Source organism: Numida meleagris, chromosome 1 (genome assembly GCF_002078875.1).
Source record: "Numida meleagris isolate 19003 breed g44 Domestic line chromosome 1, NumMel1.0, whole genome shotgun sequence".
In the NCBI taxonomy this organism is placed as follows: domain Eukaryota; kingdom Metazoa; phylum Chordata; class Aves; order Galliformes; family Numididae; genus Numida; species Numida meleagris.
In genome coordinates this window covers 148200925-148226263 of record NC_034409.1, presented here as the reverse complement: position 1 = coordinate 148226263, position 25339 = coordinate 148200925, and the positions used below count along the sequence as shown (strand labels likewise).

The following is a 25339-nucleotide window of genomic DNA, read 5'->3' as shown; positions in this document are numbered from 1 at the left end:
TTCACTAGTAGAAAAGTATGAACTGAATGTAAATGTAATTTCAATGTGAATCATTCTTTTCTCTTTTTCTTAATAAAATTTTGGCTGATACAACCACTGAAACTAATGCAGGATTTCTATATTTTGCCATCTCTCAGTCTGTATATTTCAAACTTCTGTTTTGTGTGGCCAGGCCTTCTAGCAGTCAAGCTAGATGGGAAATTATGAAAATACAATGGAAAGTGCAGTTCAGTGATTAAACTTTTTCAACAGAAAAAATGTCATACACTCACCTCCTGCGATTTCTATGGGGTTTTATGAAGGATTATAGTTGGATAATGTCAAAACAAATCGGAGCAGAACAGTCTGACATACTGAAATATTTGATTATTGATAAAAAAAATAAAATAAATGTTACTTCTGGCAAAAAATAAGTCTTCCTGTGTGAAATACTGTGTTTATTGAAAACACATTCTTTCCATCAAGCTGTACATTGATTGAAAACTCCCAACCAGCTTTTGCTGTAGTTCCTACTATTTTTTTCCCCATTGTTTTGCTCATTTGTATTGAAAATGTTTTACCCTAAAAGAGAAAACAAACAAAATAAAAGAAATATAAGATAGCAAATTTATTAGAACATTAGCCATCTCTTCTGTTTTGGAAAATCCAGAATAGAGACTGCATCATCACCTGGTGCATAAAGTCATGACAACATGATCAAGACAAAATTTATAATATATTAAAAAAAAAAGTTTTTTTTTTCAAGCAAGAAATACTTAAACAAGCTAAGGAACATAGTTGATCTAATGCACAGGTATACATAGTTAATACTGCGGTGAATCTTTGGTCTCAATTCTATGAGGAAGTTCCAAGGAAGGACAGAAAAACATATGGGCATTGTTTTAACCCAAGCATCAGAGAAAGAAAAAAAAAGAAAAATACGAAAAAAGATTTAAAAATCTTTAAGGAATAAGATTAAATTATTTCAAGTACTGATACTTTGTTCTCTGAATAGTCTATCACATATTTCTCTTTAAAGTCTGATTTTGAATCTCGCATTTCCTCTTCCGGCTAAGTGCTTTTGTTAGAGATGTATTCAGGTTTGTACTACCTTTCAGAGGTTTAAATTATAAGATTAATATAATATTAAACTATCATAATTCTTAGGAATTTGCATTAAAAAAAAAAAAAAAAAGAAGAACTTTGGTATATAGCTTCTACCTTTTCAAGAGATAGTGTCATGGGAATCTTCAGAATCTCTTTCATGAAATTAATATATGATTTGGCCCTAGGGAACCATAGCTGATCTTATCTACTCATAATTCATTATGGATGGTCAAAAACTTGGTGCAGCAACACACCTAAGTTTTTGCACTTTTTATATATATACATAATTGCAGACAAAACCATAGACTTCTAATAAAATTATGCAAAATCAAGATCCGAAATAAATCTTTACTTAGCTTTAATGGCTTTTAGATCAAGACAGGAAACAAAGTTCAGAAGGAACAATATTTTTTGCAGGACTGTCTTTATGTAGGAAAATAATAAAGCTTCTGTTTATTCTGTAGAGGTTTTTATGAATAAAAATTTTCATGGAATCTGAGCCTGCAAGAAGTCCTGTTGACTTCAGATGACACTTCAGAGTTTAGAGCAGTGACAGTTTTAAACCTATAACACGTAATTATCTAAGAATCTATTGAACATGATTCAGCCTTCATAATATCATGTATGGCAGCAGTTAGCTGTCCTCCCCAGCATTTGCCTTCAGAAAATCTGTATGCATGAGTGGTCAATACACAACAATCCCCTCCTGTTCATCATTTTTTCCTGTGGTTATAAGTTACTTAAAGACACTTTCATAACACAAGACAGTTAAAGTCTATTTTAATCTTCATTCCATGATATCTCATGGAATCATTTACCATTTGTGAACAGTGGCATCTAAATGCTGCATTTCTGATTTATTAATATTTTATATTCATCCCTAAATCATGATTTAATTCCATGGAACATTGAACACCTTGGGCATTATGAAAAGAGCCATCTAAATATTTAATTGTTACTGTTCCTCTTCAGCATGTTTTCTTTGAAGTTTTTCAATGACATTCAAACATCTAAACATCCAGACTGTCTGGATGACCATGAACTAGCTCAGCACTAACAGCCCAAGTCTCACATTTAACGTGTTATTTAAAGATGTAAGAGGATCTTTGGGATCCCATTTTGAAGATATATTCAAAGGATATTTGACACACAATATCTTTTTAAAAGTGCAAATACCTTCTATTTACAAAAGAACACGTTTACATAGACTACTAGTTAAGTCTTTGTGTTAATAAATACATGCATTTCATTGTTCTAAGTCTGATCTTCTTAAATATTTGCAAGCTCATATGAACTAAATAATCAGACTGCACCATAGGGACAGTAATTCAAAATATTCCACTTCTCCAAAAGTAAGTATAACAAAGATAAAAAATAATTTATCTGTTTCTTCTTCTTACCCGGAAAATATACATTTTTTGCACAGCACACTGCATTTCTTGTACACAGAGAAAGAGGAGAGATATTTTAGATTATATTTCACAGTACTGTTCTTTTCAATATGTCTTAGTATGAAATTTCTAATATGTACTTAACCCAAATATGCAGAATTATGAAAGTGTTATATTGTTTTTTTATTAAAACATGCAAAACTGCTCATATGGCTCTTTATTTTAGACTAAAAATAATAGTTTTATGAGCTAACAACATAAATGTTATAGTTAATTTAAAAAAAAAACAAGCTTATGCTAATATTCCCTAGGACAGATTTCTGCATATATAAATTATTCCAGATTTCTCTCTGTTTGAACAGTTAATTATGTACTCATCTGTAGTTTTGTAGGTAATTAATTACAATGGTGAGATTTTTTAAAGTCATATTTCCTAAAATAATTTGTCTCAAAATGAGAAGTAAACAGGTAAAATTATAATAGTAACACTACTCTTTGATATATAAAATTAAGTTGCTTCTTCTTTTCTCTATGCCATCATTCCATAGCATGAACTAAAAGTAATAGAAGTCCTTGTAGTAGTAATATGAGGAACATATGCACTCCATCTTGTTGAAGTTGATTGAAAAACAAAAAATCTTCATCACATCTTGCTCTCATAGAGCTGAACAGCATCTGGTGTTTTACTTTTTTCTTGAGGTTAGCTGCTTCCCATTAGACCACTGCTTTTAAGAATTTGTTCTATTGTGTCAAAAGGCCAAAGCTGACTGCTAGGAGATGTGCAGGAAAGAAAATGTCATGCTATATCTTTTCAGTTTGGCAAGTAAGCTCCTCATACTGACTCCAGCTACAGCTCATTTATATTTCAAGTTAAAAAAAGGATTTGATACCAATACTTGGAACAAGTTCAAGAATATCATAAACTTTGGAAAATCAAAAAGGGACAAATCTTTTGAATTATCAATTAAGCTCTATAATAGATCAGTCTTCCCTGTCCCAAATCCAGTACGATGCACCTAACATCAAGTGCCAGAGGAACTGAACATTGAAGGCAGTGAACACATTCAAAACCTCCCCAAGGTGCAGGTTTCAATTTTACTGCCAGAGAGCTATCTGAGCAGGATTTGTCCATGATGGAAATGAAGGTATTCTGTACTGAGGCAGTACAAGAGAACAGAAGTATGCCGTCTTCAGCACAGGTATCAGCTGATCTTTTGAATTAGGACAAGTGCTCTTAAAGATTTCAGTGCATCTACATGAAACTTACAGATTGCTCTGGTGTGGCTGATAAACTACATTGCCCTAGAAAACTGCATCCTCAGAATAATGATATGGAATCCCTTATGATGATGATTTCGAGACTCAGTCTCCTTTTTTCACTTGCCTCTAAGTCTAAACCCTCTGAAATTATATTTTTATTTCAGTAAATTTACTTTTTTTTACTCACATACCAGGATCTTGATAAGATAGATTGCCCTTTCAGTCATACATAACTTTTCAGTTTAGAATACTATGCAACTAGCAATCTCTGTGTATGTAAACAATAGTACATTGTATAAGAGCTGCGATTAGGGGTTATACTGGGAACTTCCTTGTCATGAAGAGAGAGGATAGAACCTGATCCTCAGGTTCCAAATAGTGAAACAATAATGGCAGGTGAAGAAAGCTCACATTCAAATCTTGTAGCTTTGACACATCACAGACTAGAAGTATGGACTCATTTTCATTTTAGAATTTGGTTACAGAATACATGCCATTCTAATGGAGAAGAATATGTAAAAATACTGAATAGGCAAATACCCTACTTTACATGCAAATTCAGTTTTTGATAGAGTTTTTGTGGGAGTGTTGGTTTTTTTCTGTTCAGAAGCTTGAAAAGGCATTACTGTAGGCAATATATTCAGTATCAATACTAAAAGCCTATGAGAGAAAAAACATGTAGCAGAAATAAAAGGAAATGCATTTGACTTCTATGAGGTTAAATAGATAAAGCCAAGTTAAAAGAAGTAAGTGCAAATAAGTGTTTTTGTATGTTTAATTATTATTTAGGGATTGGATCCGTATTGTTATTGTGTATTTTCTTCACTCGAATGTGAGAAGGAAAATAGTATTGTTGGTTATCTTGAAGTACCCTAACAACAATAACATATCTGCCAAGTACACTAGTGTGCTTGATAAAGCACTATTCTTGCACACAATTAAACTATCATGCTGACAGGAGAAAAATGAATTCACTTTGCTGCAGACTGTCAAGCTTCCAGCGTTTCTTCCAGACTCTATTATTCTAGCTAAGTGAAAGGTATGAAACCACTTTACTGTATCTATCATTGGAAAAAAAAATATAAGAACATGGCTTTAACAACAACAACAAAAAATAATAATAATCTGAATACTCCTTCCAAGTTTCCAGAAACAACAGTTAAACAGTTACAATGTTAGGTAATATTTCTAATTGGTATAATGAACACATTCCAAGGAACCTTTACAAATAGATATTTCATGCTTTTCTCTTTCAAATATAATAAGTGCCTTATGTTATGATTTTGTGTTAATGAATATTGATATTCCTCAGCTGAAGAATAATCATACAAAGCCAAATTCTTATCCCTTTTTGTTATAGCAATATACATTTTCCTCATAGCTGGAAAAGAACAGTCTAAGAATGTTACCATGAGTAAAAACAATAGACGGACCTGTTCTCACCTCATTATACAAACATTTAATACATGACAGTCCAGCAGGAACAGACAGTAGGAAAATGGATGACATGTGACATATTTTTGTGATTCCTGGATACTGCAAAACTTCTTGCAGTTTTGCAGACTACCACAGAGTACAGTCACCCTGACATAATGAATGGTGTGGATCTCCCGTCTGAGGGAAAGCTAAAAGCTAAAGCTCTATTTATTTGTTCTGAGTGATGCTCTAATACAGGTTTGTATCTGAGTTGCTCTGACATGAATTTAGCTCATTCTTTTTTTCTGATGCCTTGAGATGGCAAAGAAGAAGAAGGTTTTGTCACATAGTTGTCCTCAACATTGTGCCAATTCTCTGTTAACAGCTAAGCAAAGTGACATCTGTGCATGTGGCAATTGTCTTTAGTCTGAAACTATTTCTCTTAAATCAAAGCCTGAGGGCCTGAATCATCATTTCCATGTGTCCTGACAATTAGAGAGTATTAATTTTACACCCATTTTTTTTTTCTAATTGAAAAGACTACTGAAATGAAAGACACCAAAATACTAAAGTTTATAATGTACCATATAAATATTTGTTATTTTTCTCTCTGCACAAATTTTAAATCACTGAGAATTCAGAAAATAACAACATTTGTGGGACAGATTCAAAATTCAGTCAGTTCTTAGTGCCATTCCCATTGACTGAATTCAGTTTTTTATTGGTCTTAATAGATTATTTTCTGAGTGGAATTTAATTGCTAAAAGTAGAAAACTAGTGTCATTTTAATGCTCTATGCAATCCCAATTGAACTCTGGTCTCTCCTCAAGATCAAGGTTTGGCTTTCCATAGAATCTGTGACAGGTCCATGAAATCCATTCACATGTCTTAAAAGTTCAAGGACAGCTAAAATAACACTAGGTACTTAAGTTAATGTAAATTTAATATAGTTGCATTTTCCAACTTTGTCTTATTCTTACCTCCACAAGTAGTACTCAGCATTACCTTTACTTGTCTAGAACAAAGATAGCAAGAAAACATATAAATTGTAACCAGATTTACTCTTCCTAATGCTCATAAATACAGAGGTATTCTAAACTAAATTATTCTCATTTATAGAAAGAAGAAAGAATATTATTTTCTAACAAATAGCATTTTGATTCTTGGAAACCAAGGAGTTAGTTTCAATAGTAAAGTGATGACTTCTCAAAAACTCAGTTAATAAGGAAACTGATTTGTTAACAGAGACAAGTGGTCAGATTCTCAGGTTACAGAAAATAGACTAGCACCATCAAAATCATTATCTCTATGCAAATTCAAAAGAACTGAGAATCTGACTTGTGTATGTAACATAGGAAAAAAACATGTCAGAAACCTATGTGCAAATAAAATGAAGAACTCACTTGCATATACCTAGAGGTAATACATCAGCAGTAAGATAAACTAAAAAGATAAAGAATATATCTCTTTACTTTGAGTTTATCAAAACTTCAATGTAAAGTCTGGCATTCATATGTAGACATATAGCAATTCAGCTGATCCTCAGCTCAACAAACAGTAATTAGCAAAATGGAAGTTCTTCATGCATAGTCAGTTTACAGAAGATTTGCTCAGAGGAAAATATATGAAGGTCAGAACTTGTGTTTTGGCACTGTGTCAGTCATGCACAGAAACTGAATGACCTTACTGCACTCCAGACAAGATGATCCTGTCTACATGACAACAATGAGAAGCATTGTCTTCTGACAATTTCTGAACAATTCTAAACTTGTGCATGCAGAAATTGCTGCCTTATTCTTTAAAAAGTGACTTTTAAGAAAAAAAACATTAAAAAAATTATTTATTTCATTTTCACTGATAGAGACCAGTTCCTTAATTTTCCTGAAAGGCAGCTAGGAATAAGCTTTTTCTTTTCTTGTGAGTTGAAAAAAAAATACAAAATTATACAGAATAAATAGTATATATAAATCTAGCTAGAATTCATTGCAAAAATAAATCTGCTGTGTTCTACTTTTTTTTGTATTTTTCCCCACAACACTTTACTTTCTTCTAGATACTGCAAAATATAACATATTTTTGTACAAACAACAGCTAAATACTATTACTGTTCCTCACACATATTTTGTTGCAGCTATTCTGTTTGGAAGTTGCTTTTGGGTAGGGAGGGAAAGGACCTGCTTTTGCACCTGGAAGTTCTTAGTCACAGAAACTAATTTCCTCCAAGGATATTTAAAGCGAGCACAGAAATTATTTTTATAGATAGATATATAAAAATCGAACTTATTAAATACAGCAATATATTTACAGCTGAATCTCAGTAGCTTTTCCAATTGCCCATGATTATGAGTTAAAACACCAGTGATGCACAATATTTTATAGCAGCAGCTTAAGAAAAGATTGTCCAAGCTTAAGTAAAGCTATCAGATAGGGAAAGTATCAAAAGGCTTGCTATTTTTCTTCTTGTTGTAAGATGTTGGGTAAACATAAATATTTTTCCATCCTCATACTGATAAAGAATTCATATGATTGAAGTTCCATATAAAATATTAAATGTATGCAGGCTCTGGGTCAATAGGTGGATACACAAAAATCTTTCTTTTTTGTTTTTAACTGACATTTAGCATGACAACATTTTAAATCCTTTCATATTTATTATAAGAGTACGTTACGTGTGGTTGTAGACAATAGTCATGTACGCAGTGCTCATACTAATACTTAATCAATACACACTAAGCTTTTAACTACAAACACGGGTGTGAGGGCTTGTTTATTTTTCTTTTTGTGTTTGTTTTAAGGAATCTAATTCAACTAGGGGAAAACCAGAGTACAGGTAACAAACATTTTTTCATAGGTTAGGTACACAAAAGGGAGTGCCATACACACCTTTAAAAAAATGCTGAGGAATATTGCAATTAGCAATCTTCCTCTCACAGTTCAGTCATACATCTCATGTTTAACTTGAGGTGAGGCATATTGTCTACACACAACCCCATGGCTTCCCACAGTGATCCCTGAGGTTTTTTTTTTTGCTAGGATTGCTGCTGTGCTTGACTGTTGACATGTCATTACAAGGCACTTTTATTTTCAACAGTTCCAACTTTAAATGGAATTACAGAAATATGGCCCTAGCCCAGTGTGTTATCACTTCATGTTTGCTGCTCCAGGACTTCCAGGTAGTCAGGCTCAGCATGTAAATTAGCTTTGAGTTCAAAATACTCATTCTTAGTTTGTTCTAGAAAAACCTTTCTTGGTCTGGAGTACATTAGTGTCTCCATTAGCTTTAGTTCCTCATGTGTTCCAGGATAATGTACTTCCATTTCAGGCTGGAGTTGGACAATATTTTTTCTTAAGTACTCTGTGATTCCAAGTTGCTGCAGTTCTCTCTCTTTTTCAAGAATGTTTCTATACAAGCAGCTGGCATCTTGAAAAGACAGAAATTCTGCAGATTGATCTGTAGCCGTATATTTGACATTTGAACCAGTAAGTGGTGAACTATTCTCTCTTTCCAGGAGACTTCTGCGGAGATGTTTGGAATCATTAGCTGCTTTCTCACATCCCTCTTCTTGTTGTTCAGTATGCTTTGGGCTGAAGGATGGGCTGTGATAGACCTGAACCATGGGAGTAACCATACGTTGCTCATAGAGAGCTGCAGCTGGACGCTCTGTTGTGTGGTGTGTTGTCTTATGCCCATACATGCTGTACTGAAGGTGAACTGGGCTACTATCCCTCATTTGTTCATTGGCTTGTTTCTTTTTACATCTTCGCCGCCGATGCAGAACCAGAACAACTATTCCTGCTGCACAAAATACAATAATTATAAACACAATTAGAAGTCCCAGTATTAGAACAGAAAGTGGGACAGCATCCGTAAGTGATTGCAGGATGGTGTCTGCAGTGTTGCTAGTAGTAGTAGAAGTTGTTACAACAACAAAACTGGCATGAGTTGGTAGGGCAGGGCTGTTCATTAAATCTGGACACAAGACTTCACTGTTGAGGGATTTCAGTTCTTTTTTTTCTAAGTGTCCTGGAGATTTACAAAAAATGTCACCCATAATTGTATTCTTACTCAGCTTTTGTATCCATTTTTGCAATCCAACTGAATCACATGTACAATCCCAGGGGTTGTCTTCAAGTTCAATTTGTACCAGCATATCCAGTTCATCCAAGACATTGCTCACAGGCAAATGAGCAAACTGGTTTGTTTTCAGATTTAATCTGGCAAGTGGAACCCCAGAAAAGATATGGGGTGGTAAAGTCTGCAAAAGGTTATTATTTAAGTAGAGGACCTTAAGTTTTGGCATTGTATTGAATGTCCCTGGTAAAACTTCTTTGATGGCATTATATTCAAGGTACAAATATTCAAGGTGATGCAGGCCAAGGAAGAGATTCTGACTTAGCTTTGTAAGATGATTGCCATTGAGATACAGTTTCTGCAGTCTAGTCAGATTCATGAAGGCTCCTTCCTCAAGGATTTCAATACGATTGTTCCCCAGATGAAGCATTTCCAGACTAGCATAGTCCACGAGATCTGACTTAAGTAGTGTCTGAATAATGTTTCCAGCTAGAATAAGCTTTTTAGGATTTGTAGGAGGAGGTCCTAAATCAGACAAGCTTTCAATATTTCGCTCCTGACAGTGCATGAGAACTCCTGAGAGCATATGGCTGGTGCAGTGACAGGGAATGGGACAATAGATTCCTGGAAATTGTGTAGTTGGCTTTGAAGTATGAAGCATTAAATTTGTTTCTTTAGTAGGAGCTTTCAGGATAGGAATGACCTTAGTTGACAGGTGACTATCACTGACAGAGGTGGTTACAACCAAGGGCAGTGACCCTGAAGGATCTTCAAGTTCATTGACAGTAGGAATGGGACAAAGTGATTCTTTTTTCAACCTGTTCAATATGCTGCCTTTGATAACTGGAGGGCTATTGCATACAACATCTCCTATTATTGACTGGGGAGGCATGTTTTCTAGCCATGTTTTCAGCTGAAGCAAATCACAGTTACAAGCCCATTTATTATCTTCCAACTGAAGGTCTAGTATTCTACCAATGTGTTCTAAAAAGCCAACATATGGTAGCGTCTGTAACTGGTTTCCACGAAGATCTAAATGGGTCAATGGCACAAAACGAAATATGTTTGGAGGAAGGTACTCAATAGCATTATCATTCAAAATAAGCACTTTAAGCCTACTGAGCTTGCTAAAGGCACTTGCTTCAATCACTGTGATGAAATTGTTGTCTGCTTGAAGAAATTCCAAATTTTCCAATCCATCAAATGTATCTTCTTTAAGTATTTCTAAAGAATTGTGATTGATATGAAGTTGCTTAAGGAGGCTGAGACCATTGAAAGCCCCAGGCTCAATATCTGCAATATTATTAAATCCAAGATGTAGAGAGATAGCATTAACAAGGCCAGCAAAATCATTCACATGTAGCATTGTCAGGCCATTGTTTAACAAATTAAGATGGAAAGGCCGTGATGGTGGGACATTTATTTCTGACACAGTCTTGATGCCTCTTTCTTCACAGTTTATAATCATAGTGTCATCCTTTTCTTCACAGGAACACAAACTCTGACAAGATCCTCTGACTCTAGAAAAAGAAGTTTCTGACTGGAAAGGATCAGATGCAACCAGAACTGAACATACCATAAAAATCCAGAGCTTCATCTTGCTCAGCAGATTCTATAATAAAGAAAGGGTGGGGGGAGGCGTGGAAAAAGAAAAAGCAACAGTCATGATTTCACAATTTGTGCAATTTGTTGTTTTGCATGCTTTGTTTCTTTCTTCTCTTTCTTTCTTTTTTGGGGGGCCAGGGGGAGGGAGAGGGAGGGGCAGGAAGGGAGATATAGCTTATCTCTGACCTGCCCTACACTGTCTCAGATTTTCTTGGAATATTTAGTTTAATGTACTGAATCAATAGTCAGTAATAAGGAGTGCTTCAGTATTTTCATGCTGATACACCTCAGTGGAAGATAATCAGAAGTGCATTTTCTATATATAAACCATTTATATACCATATGATTTACCAGTGTACAGAAATAGTAAGTTACTGCCCCAAGCAACTTATATCAAGGCTAGTATATTTCAGATCAATTCTTTACATCATCATATAATATTGAAGATTTTAAAGGTACCTTTCTAAGCTCAACTTAATTTTGACCAGTTGCTAAAGAGAATATAAAAGATTTGGTTTCATTCAACAATGTGTTGTGAGAAAAAAAAACATTCTAACAGGATATGGAGAACTTCTCCTTTGATTCTGCACTATGTATGCAAATTAAAAGGTATTTCCTCTGTAATCCTTGTATCCTCAAACTGAAAAGGAAGTAGGCAAAATATTGTTTTTCCCATAGATAATTTTTCATGTGCATAATGTAGTTCATGTATATTTAGTGAAAGCTGGAACGCATTTTGAGTGTCTTTAATAGTGTAACGTGATTGTATATAATATACACATAATTGTGTATGCAATTCAAGAAAAAGAAGAGAATATAAAATGCAGTACATTTCAGAAGAAATAGGTGGGCAAGGAACAAAGAGATTATTTGGAGACTGATTATTAGGTTCCTTTCAATTATTATAGATATTAATTAACACAAGAATTCTGAAATGTACACAGAGTTAACTTTGCCTTACTACTTAAAATTGATTAGCAGTATCATCAATACGCTATGTAACTTAAATTGTCAGCCACCAAGCTAGTCTCAAACTTTGCAATACCTGAGCAATGCATCATTAGTGTACAACTGTGAAATCTACAGCAAAACTTACACATTTAAATCAAGTATTTCTTACTGTTTAAAATTAGATTATACTGCACTTTTCATGTGAAGATTCTCTGCTTCTATCTAACTAGCATGAATGAAAATATTTCTTGATATATGAGATGGAGTGAAATATTCAAATGGAATGGAAGATGTACAACAGAACAACTTTTTGTAGTGCTCTCTTCATTCTAGGAGTGAACTAAGCAGGTTTCTTATGAAATCCAGATAATAAAGATCTATCAGTTTTCAAAGGAAGCTATTATAATATGAAGTACAAAATGTCACTGCAGAATTAACCATCACTACAGAATTAACCAGTTGAAGTGTTAATTTCTGAAGGATTAGAAACCTTTATGAGAGTATATTCAACTATAGGCATGGACATTCTCAAAGTACGATCATATGTTTTGTTGTTTCTCAGCAATACATTTTTAATAATAATGGTACCTTAGTAGCAGCACCTCTTCTCAGGGATGCAAGGACTCACATATGTAAGCACCTCAGTGTTCTGCTATGAGTGTTTTATACACACACACATACACACACACACACACACACACACACACACACACACACACCAACAGCAAATGTGTGCAGAGTGAACAGTGTTTTCTCCATTAGAAATTTCTGATAACTGGAAGCAGATGTGTGAGTTTAGGAGTGAGTGCAACTTGCGTTTAGGGGACACTTTCAAATACTATGTCTGTTTCAGCAGAGGAAATAATTTGTTTCGTCTTGTAGAATAGTCCTTGAACTCTAACTGCCTATGTTTAATATATATAATCTCTTAAGTTGCTGTTTGTTTTTCCTCTCAGTATGCATTGGGTAAGATACAACATGACAAAACATTATTTTGAAGTATGCAGAATAATGCTAGGATCAGAGTATGCTAGAAATTTATTTATGATTTATATTCATCAACATCTTTTCCACTAACCCAAGGTAAAAGAACACAGGCTCTTTTCACAGATGCCGTCTCCAAACCTACTGTATAACTAACTGAATCTCTTTGTACACTTTTTTTTTTTTCCCTATAGAAATTCCAACTTTGATCTGCATCAAATTCAAACTGTACTTAAAAAATCCCTGGGGAAACATAAATGAAAAAAAAAAAATCTGAAAAGCATGTTGCATTCTAGCACACATTTAAAAATTTATTTATAAAAATGAAAGCCTTCCTCTTAGAGATGAAAGTAACAACATTTGTAACCAGTTGGAAAACAGTCACATTTTAGTCAGCATAGTTCTGAGGACAACAATGCTAGAACTCTCTCACACACATAAACAAACACACTCTTAAAATAAATAAAAAAAAAAGACAAGAATTCTTTTATTTTTCCTTTTTTTAAATTTTGGTTTTGATCTGAAAATTCAAGAGCATGTAATGAAACTCGGTGGACTGCAACTGTAAAATGAAAACTGCTTTCAAGTGGCAGATGATCAACATTTAACTGAATGAATTCACAATGAAATAAAACTTAGTTTAAAAGACTTAACAAGATTGATGTTTTTCTGTTTCCTGTGGTGAGGTTTCTCAGAAAATTCTATCTAGTAACTTAAGTTAGCTGGGTTGATCTGCTTTCAGTAGGTCACTGTCTAACTGCATAATGTATTTTTGCAGTATGAATTCTGAAAGACAAAAAACGTCACAGTCTTCTCTACAAGGCAATGGTGAATACTTTCAGAATTAATCACTTTATAGCAAGGAACTCACATGCCTGACAAGTAATAACAACAGGTTCTTAGAATACTGAAATTGCTTTATTATTATTTTAAATTTTACTTGGGGTTCTGTCTGTTTGCTTGTTTTAATTCAACAATTTACAAAAACAAGTTGAGGAATTTCAAAACTTCCAGCCTGGACCTGGCATTTTCCAAAAGCCCTCCGGATTGCTTATTAAATTGTGAAAGGAATCCCAGTCAAATAAAGTATTTAAGACAATTTTTGCACATCAGAAAATAAAAGGAAACATCTATTCATTCCACCTTCAACTAACATCAGGTCAGTGTTTCCTTAATATGCATATTCTACTATTCAGATATACTGTTAACAAAACGAATAAATGCACCTCGGAAACTGTTTGGAATATAGCATAAAACACCATCATTTAATCTAAAAGTTATATGAAGTCATGCAGAAAAATAAAACTAATTGCTTTTGAAAAATGAATTTCTTAAACTTAGAGCTACTTAACAAACTGGAATATTTTACTTACCTGTACAGCAGTAAAACTCCCTGAAATGCTCAGTAATGCACGGTTGGAACAGCTGTTTGAATGCAATATAATTTTTCTCTGTGAAAAATATGCACTTGCTTCTCAGTTTATTTGCTGAAAGCTCTGGTGATACTACAGCTCCATAAAGTCAAAATCCTTGTTCAGAAGACAAAGTACAAAGCCTTCAACTGAAAAAAAAAAAAAAAAAAAAAATCCAGACAGAGTGCACATTAGACCATCCTGTAAGCAGTTTTCCTTTTCCCTCAATTAAAATTCACAGCATAGTTCACAGCTATGCTGACTTTTCCGCATGCAGTTAACTGTTTGCGAGCACTCGGATGCAGTAAACAAACAAGATGTTAATCACAGCTTTACAAGATCACTCTGTTCGTCAGATTTTTAGATCCTAGCTGCTTCGGTGTTCTCTGTGCACTTTCTAGACTTTCTTGTTAGCTCAGTTTGTTGTTAGTCAGATTGCCAAGGGCTGGGAGGTAGGCGTAAATAAAGAGACTTCTTGGCTTTTGACTCAGCCTTTAAGCCCTTCCCCATCAGAGAGCTTTAATCTGCCAGTGTCATTTAATATAAGATATAGCTCCACCTTGAGACAGATCAGCTCCTCCTCCTGCAGCTCTCCTACCTCCTTTTTTTCCCGTGTCTAACTGAACCTCAGAAAGTAAAATTGAGCTAATTATTTTGTGGATTGCTGTTAATTGTTAATTTTGTGAGACAGTAAACTGTCTACTGCAGCTCTTGTTCATTTGTTCTCTGTGACAGATATTGCATTTAGTTTATATCTGTAAATGCTTGCTTTAAAAACTGTAAACATTCCAGACTTAAAGCACTTCTCAAAACACTGCACAAGGGAAACATTGTCCTCTGGAAAATATGTATATCACAATTAAATGCAGGATTATTCAAAAATATAACTGAGACAGTACAGCTTATTTAGTCATCTCAATGTAGAGAATGAGGATTTACAGTTTAATATCCTTTATTTCTGAAAAAAAAAAAAAGAAATATTAGTGATTATGTTTGTACAATGATTGCAGTCAGTCTTATTTAAAAGACTGTAGGAAGTAGTTCTCTTCTGTAGGAAGAGAACTGGGTTAATTATAATTCTCTGTTTTACAGACGTTATAGCACAATGTTTTGGTACCTATCAATGTGAGATTCTATTCTAATTCAATGAAATATTTCTTTGATAAGAAATGGTCTGTTCTCATTGAGACAGTATTCTTAAATGCATGTATTATGAGTAAGGTATTAATTTCTTTGTGCTCATAAACAAGGGATTAGCAGACCCTGTAGGGCTACAGCAACGTTTCATTCATCCAAGGAACAATTTTATCCTCCTTCCTACACTGCTTCAGCTGGTTTCATATGCTGTAAATGCACATTCCTGTTCATACCACAAGGCCACAAACATTTTGGTGAGCAACAACAGATCTGGTACTTGGGCATACTTATCCTATAGAACATATAATTCCTGATTTTTTTTTCTTATTGTGTCTTGATTACTTAACAGATTGCTCACTAGAGGCCCTATACCAGTCAAACTCCAGTAACTCCTTTGTGCTGACAGCTCTCCAGGTGAAAAGGTATAGTGATATATGTTCCATGTGGTGTAGGCTACTAAAATTTTGTCCCATATATATGCATACATGTATATTGGTATATGCCTATAGAGGTTTTGGCTTGTTAGGATAAAATCCTTAGTACTTAATTTTTTACAGGTTCTCATACTTAATACATGATTGAGATGGAGAATATCTGTAGCTATATATTTGTGAAAACAACTTTGCTACACTTTTAAGTTAATGTCCACAATAATAAAACATGATCACAAAAAATGTTTATACAGATCATCTACTAAAACAAACAAACAAAAAATTCATAATCATATATAATTAAAACAACCACTGAGAATGCTTGTCATTCCTTACTGTATATTTACTAGATTTTTAAAAACATGGGCAATGGTTGTTTTTCTACCAAAGTGAAGGAATCATTTATTAAGTTACTATAAAGAACAGATTTCTGGAAGTTCATGTTGATGGATAAGATTGAACATATATGAATTTTGCATATTCTACTTAAAGTGTTCATCTTTATCTATTGCTCTGATAAGAGCAATAAGAGCTATGTATCAAGCTTTATTAAATTCTATGTTATATGATAAACAGTGCAGGCCTCCATACATTACAGAGAAAACAACTGACACTGAATTATATTGTAGGTAAATTTTGGTATGATTAGAAAAAGCCTCTCAAGGCTCTTCTGGAATCATTTGTTTAGTGTCTGATGAAAGTTTTAATAATTTGTTCCTTCTATTCAGGAAAATTTTGAAGACTGCAGGGAAGTCTGTAAGAAGTGACAAAAAGCCATCCTTTCAGTCAGAACTTATAAATACTCTAAGTTACTTTGGAGAATGTTTGCTTCATAAGGAATAATTATTTCTAATGTAGACATTAAGCTTGAAATTTACAGATTGAAATGCTTGAAAATCTTGGTACATTAGTAATCATCATCATGTAAAATCACATTCCCTAAAGGATTTTAAGGAAAAGGTGTATTGAAGCTTCTATTATTTTGTTTCATTTTTCAAACTGAAAAGTTGTGTGTTCCTTTAAATTAATTGCTGGACTGAACAAAAGCAAACTTACTATCTTAAGTAACCGTCTTGTTAGTAATTTCGTAAAATGTGATATAGTGTGTGTAAATAGCCTTTATTTTGGGAACAGGTGATACCAACCTGATTTCTCTTGCGAAAATAATTCATACTTCTTTAGTGTACCTTTTTTATTTTATTATTTATCTTATTACAAATGTGTAATCTGTTCTTTATCTTCTATAATTTCCTTCTGTGCAATGATCTTGATCTGTATTTCTCCTTTGTTTATTAATTGACAGAAAACTCACAATTCTACACAATGTAGGAAGAGTTTAAAACAAAGTTAAATTATCTTAACCTATTCTGAGATAATCTGTATTCCTCTCTCTCTCCCATCCCCTCCTCTTCCTTTCTTTCTCTCCCCCTCCCTTCCTCTTCTCTCCTTTCCCTCCCACTTTCCCTCCCTCTTCCTCCTGAGCTTGGCAATATTTAAATGGCATTTCAAAAACAAATGCCTGGAGGTGACTGGTCTGGAGAGAACAAAAGTCACCTGAGTATTTGCAGCCTTCCGTTGTGATGAATCAGATTCATACTTTTTAAATGTACTTGGCTTGCCAATTACCTGAGAACCAAAGAAATGAGTTCTGATTTGGCATTATGTAGTATGCTAACAGCCTAAAAATCTCTTTAGTAATCTGTCTATGCTCCATTTTTTTAACAATCTTTGCAGCCTAGAATTATTATCCACTGAGTTAACAGCAATTTTACCGCAGTTTTAGAATCAACCAATTTTCTCCATTGCCACATAGGCACTGAAACTTTTAAGACAGTTGTTGTAAAGCACTTTTTTGTCAAGTAGAAGAGAAAACCCAAAGTGAAATCAACAGAAGAATTTCCCTTGTCTACTTTGGCATTTGATTTATTTCTTATAATTACTCTGAAAATCTTGAAAATATTCTTTGAACTACTTTTGTATGAAAAAATAAATTAAAATATACTCGTAAGTTAATATATACTTCATATGTTCTATCTGCTTTTCCGTAGAGAAATTGTGAAAAGTTTTCAAAATAAGTAACAGAACAGTTCTGACCTCCGTACCATACTATTTTAAAAGAAAGAAAGAAAACAGTTTTGTCGTCTTGTTCCTAAGATGGATGGTAGAGAAATACACACATACACATACTGTACAAGTTCATCGTGTAATTTGAAAAATGTAATTTTTCAAGACATTAACAGTTCCAGATGAACTGCTAGCTTCAAATTCATCTGTCATTAGTTTATAAATGTTACTGATAGAACACGAATATACAGATATACTAGTATGTTATAAGCTTTTACAGGAAAAGGAAACAAGGAAAAAATAATTCCTAAATGTGCTGTAATCAACAAGCAGAACAAAATATATGACAATTAAATATATTTTCTGTTTGCTTCTTTTTCAGTGTTAAAAAGCTCTGTTTTTAATCTTTTCCAGTAAGTCTAAATAGGAAACCATCAAACAGTGGAACTGCTGTGTAAAACATTTTATTTTCCTTTTGGCTATGAATAATAAATTTATATTTAACATTAGTATCCTACAAATATCATACAAATTAGGTTCTAAATGCTGAGTATGCCTAAGCCTATTCATGATAATACATGCCTGTGCATGGCCTAATTGTAAATTACGTGATACTTCTGTTCCACAGAAACTCAGCCAACATAGATTATATCCGAAAGCTTGAAAAAAAAAAGAAACACATAAAAAAATGTACTGCCATTGACAACCAAGTTTAAAGCATAACTCGATTAAAAATAGCCATTGCATTCAATTGAGGATGCTATGTACGTATTCAGAAGAAAAATGCACAGAAAAGCATCCAGGCAGGTCTTGAGTATCTCCAGAGAAGGAGACTCCACAGTCTCTCTGGGTAGCCTGTTCCAGTGCTCTGCCACTCACAATAGAGAAGTTCTTCCTTGTGTTTGCAATAAATTTCCTGTGTTCTAGTTTCTGCCCACTGCCTCTTGTTCTTTTGCTGCACATCACTGAAAAGTCTGGCCCCATCTACTTGATTCCTGCACTTTAGAGTATATTGTCAAAACTTTGCATTCTGCCATGTAGCCACAGTTCTTATTTCATATTATTCATATTATTATCACAGAGCAAATAGAGTGCATTAAAATAATTAAATTTCCAGATTTAGGACTCACTTCAGCAATATTAAATAGCTTTTCTTTCTAGCTGGGAAGAACATATAAGCCCACATCTGCCAATTATTTCATTTTGGCTTCTATTCTAAAATAGCCATTTATTTTAAGAATTTAACTTCTAAAGATATGAGGGTCACGTTGACCACTACTGAAGTCAGTACATTAGAAGGAAAAAGTAATGAACTGAATAACAAATTGTACAGTTTTTTTTTTTAATTAAAAAAGATAATTTTAAAAGTTTTTATGGAATTTCTCTGTTAAAAAAAAATGCAGATCATTTTTTCAGAAGGAATGTCAAGTTTCTTCTTAAAAAAACATATCTCAGGAATATAAAATAAGCACTTGAAAGGTATATTTTGATCAGTTAAGCATGCTATATCAATAGCTTATCTTGTAAGTTTGATGTCAGAATGATAGCTCTAACATCAAGCTCATTAGGCTAAGTTCTGTTTTATTTCTAATGTAAGAACATGCTTACATATCTTTCTCCAGTGTTATTTTCAGTTTTGATTTAGGTAGATGTTGAATTTTGCTTTTTTTATACAATCAGACATACAGATGAACACTTGAGTAGTACATGTGCATAAAAATTTTTATTCATATACAACATATATTCAAATTTATTCATATACACCATCTTATCTATTTTATTCAAATCTTGAATCAGGCTTGCTTATATGGGCTAGGAAGAATGTTAGTACAGCAGAATCAGTCACTTCCCCCCTGTAAAAATGGGAAAAGCATGGAAAATCCCCTTTATGAAGATGAAAGAAGAATTCAGTTCCTCAGAGGTGAGAGATGAGAATGGGAATATTTCCAGTAAAGAAAAAAAGCAGAAAGTAGGACAGGAAGAGTGAACTTTATGTTCTTTTTGCTATTGAAGAAGATGAGAATAGGGTGAAGCACTGACATTCTTTATTGAGATAGTCCATCTCATCGCTGTGATCAAATTAATACACACATTTACTTTCTCTTAGTGATACTGCTAAATGCAGTATATAGGAATATAGATGTATTCCTACCCCCAAAACTCTATTTGTGCTATACCCTACCTGCTATGTACCTTGCCTATATACAAAGCCTTTTATGAGCACTTAAACTATCCTATTAAATTTATCTCATTTTCACCCGAGACTTTACAGATTAATGTTTGTTCTAATAATAACCATATACTAGCAACTGTGCAAAACCATGTGGATTTCAATCAATCACTGAACATGAGAAGGTATAAACTTAATAGTAGGACAGCTAAGTCAGCAGTAGGGCCTCACACTCTGCATGGTATCGGGGATAGATTTTGTCATCAGAATCACCTGCAACTTGGTAGTCACTGTCTCAGTCCAATTAATAACATGATCAGTGAATTAATAGAAAATTCTGTGCAATGTGCAGTGTAACTTAAGTGGATATATATGAATTATTTCTCTCTTGTTATTTTCAGATTGTAGTGTTGTTTTTTTGTTTGTTTATTTGTTTAAACAATAAGGTAGAACCATAATTTTCAGTTCACCATGTCCTTAATGCATATTTCCAGTCTTAACTAGAAATTAAAATATCTAGGTTTACTACTGAAAATCATTTTATATTTGGAGAAATTTTCATGTAAATGATGACCATATGCTTACCAAAACCAAACTTAATTTTTGGCAAATATATTATATCTTAAATATGTCTACCATGCATATATCCATCAGGTCAGTGGTGTAAGGTCTTGCTGGAGACCAGTAATGAGTGGAGTACCCCAGGGATCAATACTTGGTCCAGTCTTGTTCAACTTCTTCATTAATTATCTGGATGTTATGGTAGAGTTCATTCTCGGTAAATTCATAGATGACACAAAACTGAGGGGAGTGACTGACTCACCAAAAGGCCGCATAGCCATCCTGAGGGACCTTGACAGTCTGACAAAAATCTCATGAATTTCTGGAGTACTGTGTCCAGTTCTAGCCCTCTCAGTACAGGAAAGACCTGGGTACTCTGGAAAGAATGCTTCAGAAGGCCACCAAGATAATCAAGGTACTGAAGCACTTCTCTTATGAGGAAAGTCTGAGAGAGCTGAGACTATTCAGCCTAGAAAATAGAAGGCTCAGATAGAGTTTATTAATGTGGATAAATACCAGAACAGAGAGTCCAAAGAAGACAGCCAGGTGCTTTTCAGTGGTGCTCAGTGGTGACAATGGGCACAAACTGGAAGCATAAGAGGTTCCATCAGGAAGCACTAGTACATGTTGCCCAGACAGATTGTGGAATCTCCCTTCCTTGAGATCAAAAGCTATTTGGACGTGGTCATGGGGAAGCAGCTCTAAGCATCTCTGCTTGAGCAGTGCTGTTTGTCCAGTTGACTTCCAGACAACGCTTTCATCATTCACCATTCTGTGATTCTATGATGACCCATAGAACTTCTTAAGGTTTCATTAAAGCAAAAACTAGCATCTATTAAGACTCTGTTAAGTTCCTCTTTATATCAATGAGCTCAAAATTACTTTATGTACTGTGATATCAGTGATATGCACTTTTACTCAAACTGTGGTGATGCACTAGAACACGCTGCCCAGAGAAACTGGATGCCCCATCCCTGGAGATGTTCACAGACCTGTTACCCAGAGAAGCTGTGGGTGTTCCATCCCTGGAGGCATTGAAGGTCAGGTTGGATGGGGCCATGTGCAGTCAGATCTAGTGGGTGGCAACCCTGCCCAGGGCGAAAGTGTTGGAACTTTTTTTTTGTTGAATTTGCATCCTGTTTGAATTCATACAGAGAATACTTCTTAATTTTTCATGTAGAAATATTGTGGAAAAATCCTTAGTCTTCCAAAAGCTCTTTTGCTTGTGTTTAATGAAAACTGTAGTATTTAAAATATTCTTTTTCCTTTAAGGATGCCACCTATTTTATTCTGCCAGCCATATAAGCATAGCAAAATCTGTTGCGTGTTTAACGTCAAAGACTATCAGAGTTAGCAAAAAAAGAAATCGTAATGCAAAAGTGATTGTTATCCTTTTAGAACCGAAGCCCTCAGTCTATGGTTGTGTGAACACCAGTTCACAAAATGCTTTTTCATTCTGCAGTGACTGAAGTGAGGGTGGCCAGACCATGGAGCAAAATGCTCATTATAGCTATAGAATCTCCATATTTGGAGATAGTCAAAACCAAAATAGTCCTACACAACTTGACCCTGCTTGAGTGAGAAAGGCAAATGAGAAAATCTATACAGATCTCTCTGAAACTCATTGATTCTGTATTTGTCCTGCAGGTTCAGAATTTTATGAAAATCACCTGACTGTAATATAATCCTCAGAGTTAGATTACTATATCTCATAATATAATAATTGGTATATACTCAGTCTTGTACGAGGTCATGGAGCTGTTGGAATAGGTCCAGAGGAAGGCTATGAAGAGCATCCGAGGGCTGGAGCAACTCTCCTACAAAGAAAGGCCGAGGGAGCTGGGCTTGCTCAGCCTGCAGAAGTGAGGGTTTTGGGGAGCTCTGACTTGAAGAAGTAATTAGGCAAAATATTCTGTTAATGCTTGCTTGCAACATCACTGTAGTCTTTAGATGTTGTGGATGATGACTGTGAGGTAGTATTGTAGATGGGGAGACATGTTGGAAGGCTGTTCTGCTTTAACAAGGCAAAAGAAACAAAAACAGAAGGCCTAAAATGTGACAGCATCAAGATGTTCCTCTTTGTCTTCCTTATCTGTGTGTGCACGGAGACTTCTCCGATTGTCCTTGCATTCCACAGCAATCTTTGGGACAAAAGGAGTGCTGGGAGGAAGTAGACGACTCCCCCAAGGACTAGCAGTGGACTGACAGTGGAACATCAGGGTGTTATAAGGCTAGATGACATTGAAGTTTGCCAAATAAGGCTAAGTCTATTGGGCAATTACTGGGAGTGGATACAATAATGAATTTGGGAACGTAATGAATATGTAATACATGTGAAAACATAACCTGTTCACGAATGATCAACTGGTGGAGCATGCTTGGAGAGTTATCTCGATGCAAACCCAGCCCTGCTAATAAAGAATACCTTGCTTAACGGTAACAAAACTGCTTTTCTACACATCGATTTCTTCAATTCAGCTCTCATTGTGATCTATCAGTATTTAAAGGAAGCTTATAAACATGATCAAAACTGACTTTTTACACAGTCTGATAGTGATAGGACAAAGGGGGATGGTTTTAAACTGAAAGAGGGGAGTGCTTTCAGAGCAAGGACTGCTCTGAAAGTAATGCCATGCAACAGATGGCTGCAGAAGGGTAGTCTGACAAAATGGCATCTGATATGGAAGTGCATATGAAGGAAAAATGTGGAATCAAGTTCCTCCATGCAGAAAAACTGGTGCCCCTTGACATTCATTGATACTTACTGAATGTTTATAGAGACCAAGCAGTGGATGTGAGCACAGTAAGGCTGTGGTGTGTTACAGCAGTGGAAATAGCAAGGTAAAAATTAAGCCATTTTCTGGACAGACATGCAGATTTTTACTAGTATGACATGCAGGCTCTTTTTCAGCGCTGGTGAAAATGCATGGCTACTGGTGGTGACTATGTTGAAAAATAGTGTTTTGTAGCTGAGAGTTTGCTCTGTCAAATAGTGTTATTGTGTTCTTTGTATCTCTTTTAGTTTTTGTGGAAATAAATAGACATACTTTTGGAGACTGTGAGACGCTGTTTTGGACTGACAGTTTGCTTTGAGAACCCTTATCTCAAAGTTTGTATGAGCCATTTAGCACTCTTTGTCTCAAGGTTTACACGTAGGCCCACAGCTATTTCCTGTCTTGCCAGTCCTACCTATGCCTATGCATGATTGCTAGGGACAACGAAGATAAGACCTGTTCTGCCAGGGTCCAAGATATGGCCAAGCAACCTCCTGGAGAGTGGTCCTTGAAGGAGACCGAACACCTGAGAGGGGATGCGCACACAAACACGTGCCGTTTCCTAGGAACCCAAGACTGACATCACAGTATAAAGGACTGTTCAAAGGAGAGAAAGGGGAAGAAAAGAAAAAGAGAGAAAGAGAGAGATTCCTCCTCATCAACCTGAAGACAACCTCAGGCCAATGGAATGCCACTGGAATCCATAGTGGTGATTACTTCTTTATTTCTATAAAGAACTCTTGCTTTTATTTCCTGTCTTTTCACTATCACCCACCTTCCCTTCCCCATCATCCTAACTGTGAATTTGTAGTAAACTGGGAGAACAACATTTGACCTTTTTTTTGTCTTAGTCTCACTCCGGTTATACAGCATGAATCACTTCACTTTCAATATCTGAAACAAGACAGAGACCTATGTAGATTTGATGTTAGGAGCAAATTCTTTACTGTAGGGTGGTGAGGCAGAAACAGGTTGTCTAGAGAAGCTGTTAATGCCCCATCCTTGGAGATGTTCAAGGTCAGGTTGGATGGAACCCTGCACAACCTGATGTGCCTGAGCTAGTGGCTGGCAGATGATCTTTCAGATCCCTTCCAAAGCAAGACATTCTATGATTCCTTCTATGATTCTGTGTAATGTTATGTGGTTTCTTTATCAAGTTGCTATAAGAATAGCACTTTCATTATCTGAAAACAGCATATAGCACTAAAATATCTTGTCAGCATAAAATAGTTCATGTTGTACAAGCCATGGGATGTTAACTTGGAGAAATCAAGAAGCTCGCTTAATGCTACTTTATTGTCTTAGTTTCAGCAGGGACAGGATTGTTTTCTTCAGTGTATGGTGGATGCTGTTTTGGTTCTAGGAGAAAAACAATACTGATGACATATCAATATTTATAGTTGCCTGCTAGCCAGTGTTGTATAGAGCCAAGGTCATTCACAGTAAAGCGCCCAAGGTGCTGGGAGGAAATGGAATTAGGACAGCTAGCTTAAACTGGACAAAGGGATATTCCATACTATATGACGTCAGGCTGAAGGAGTTTGAAGGGGGTGGGAGTGCATCTCATTTCTTCACTGCTTGGGGACCTAACTGAGCATTGGTCAGGGGGTGGTGAGCAGTTGCTTGTGCATCACATTTTACATACATTTACATGCGTATATAGTCATAACAATTTTCTTTTTTTTTCTTTTCTCTATCTTAGTAAATAGTTGATAATCTTCACAGCCATTCAGCATGAACACAAACATTCCTTAAGTAATCATTAGTCTCAAGATTAAACAGATATACTTTCACAAAAATGTACCATGGGTATCCAACATTTTGACTTGCCACCGTACAGTGGACTCAACATTTAAGAGCTGTGTTTAACTATATGTTTTTTTCTTAATTGTGGAAGTATCAACTATTCAAGATCTTGAAAGCTAATGCCTTCATTTATTATTTAAATAGATAATAAATCAGTTCTAATAAATAATCATAAATGGTTGAATTTTCACTGTTAGCAGCAGAGCAAAATAATTTAAT

At 34.9% G+C, this 25339-nt stretch overlaps 1 protein-coding gene across 1 annotated transcript; it reads right to left on the bottom strand.

Moving 5' to 3' along the window:
* SLITRK6 (SLIT and NTRK like family member 6) lies at positions 584-14691 on the bottom strand. Its single transcript, XM_021416764.1, has 2 exons — positions 14139-14691; positions 584-10837 (listed from the first exon to the last, which is right to left on the bottom strand). The coding sequence occupies exon 2, from the start codon at positions 10820-10822 to the stop codon at positions 8300-8302; it is 2523 nt and encodes an 840-aa protein (XP_021272439.1). The 5' UTR covers positions 10823-10837; positions 14139-14691; the 3' UTR covers positions 584-8299.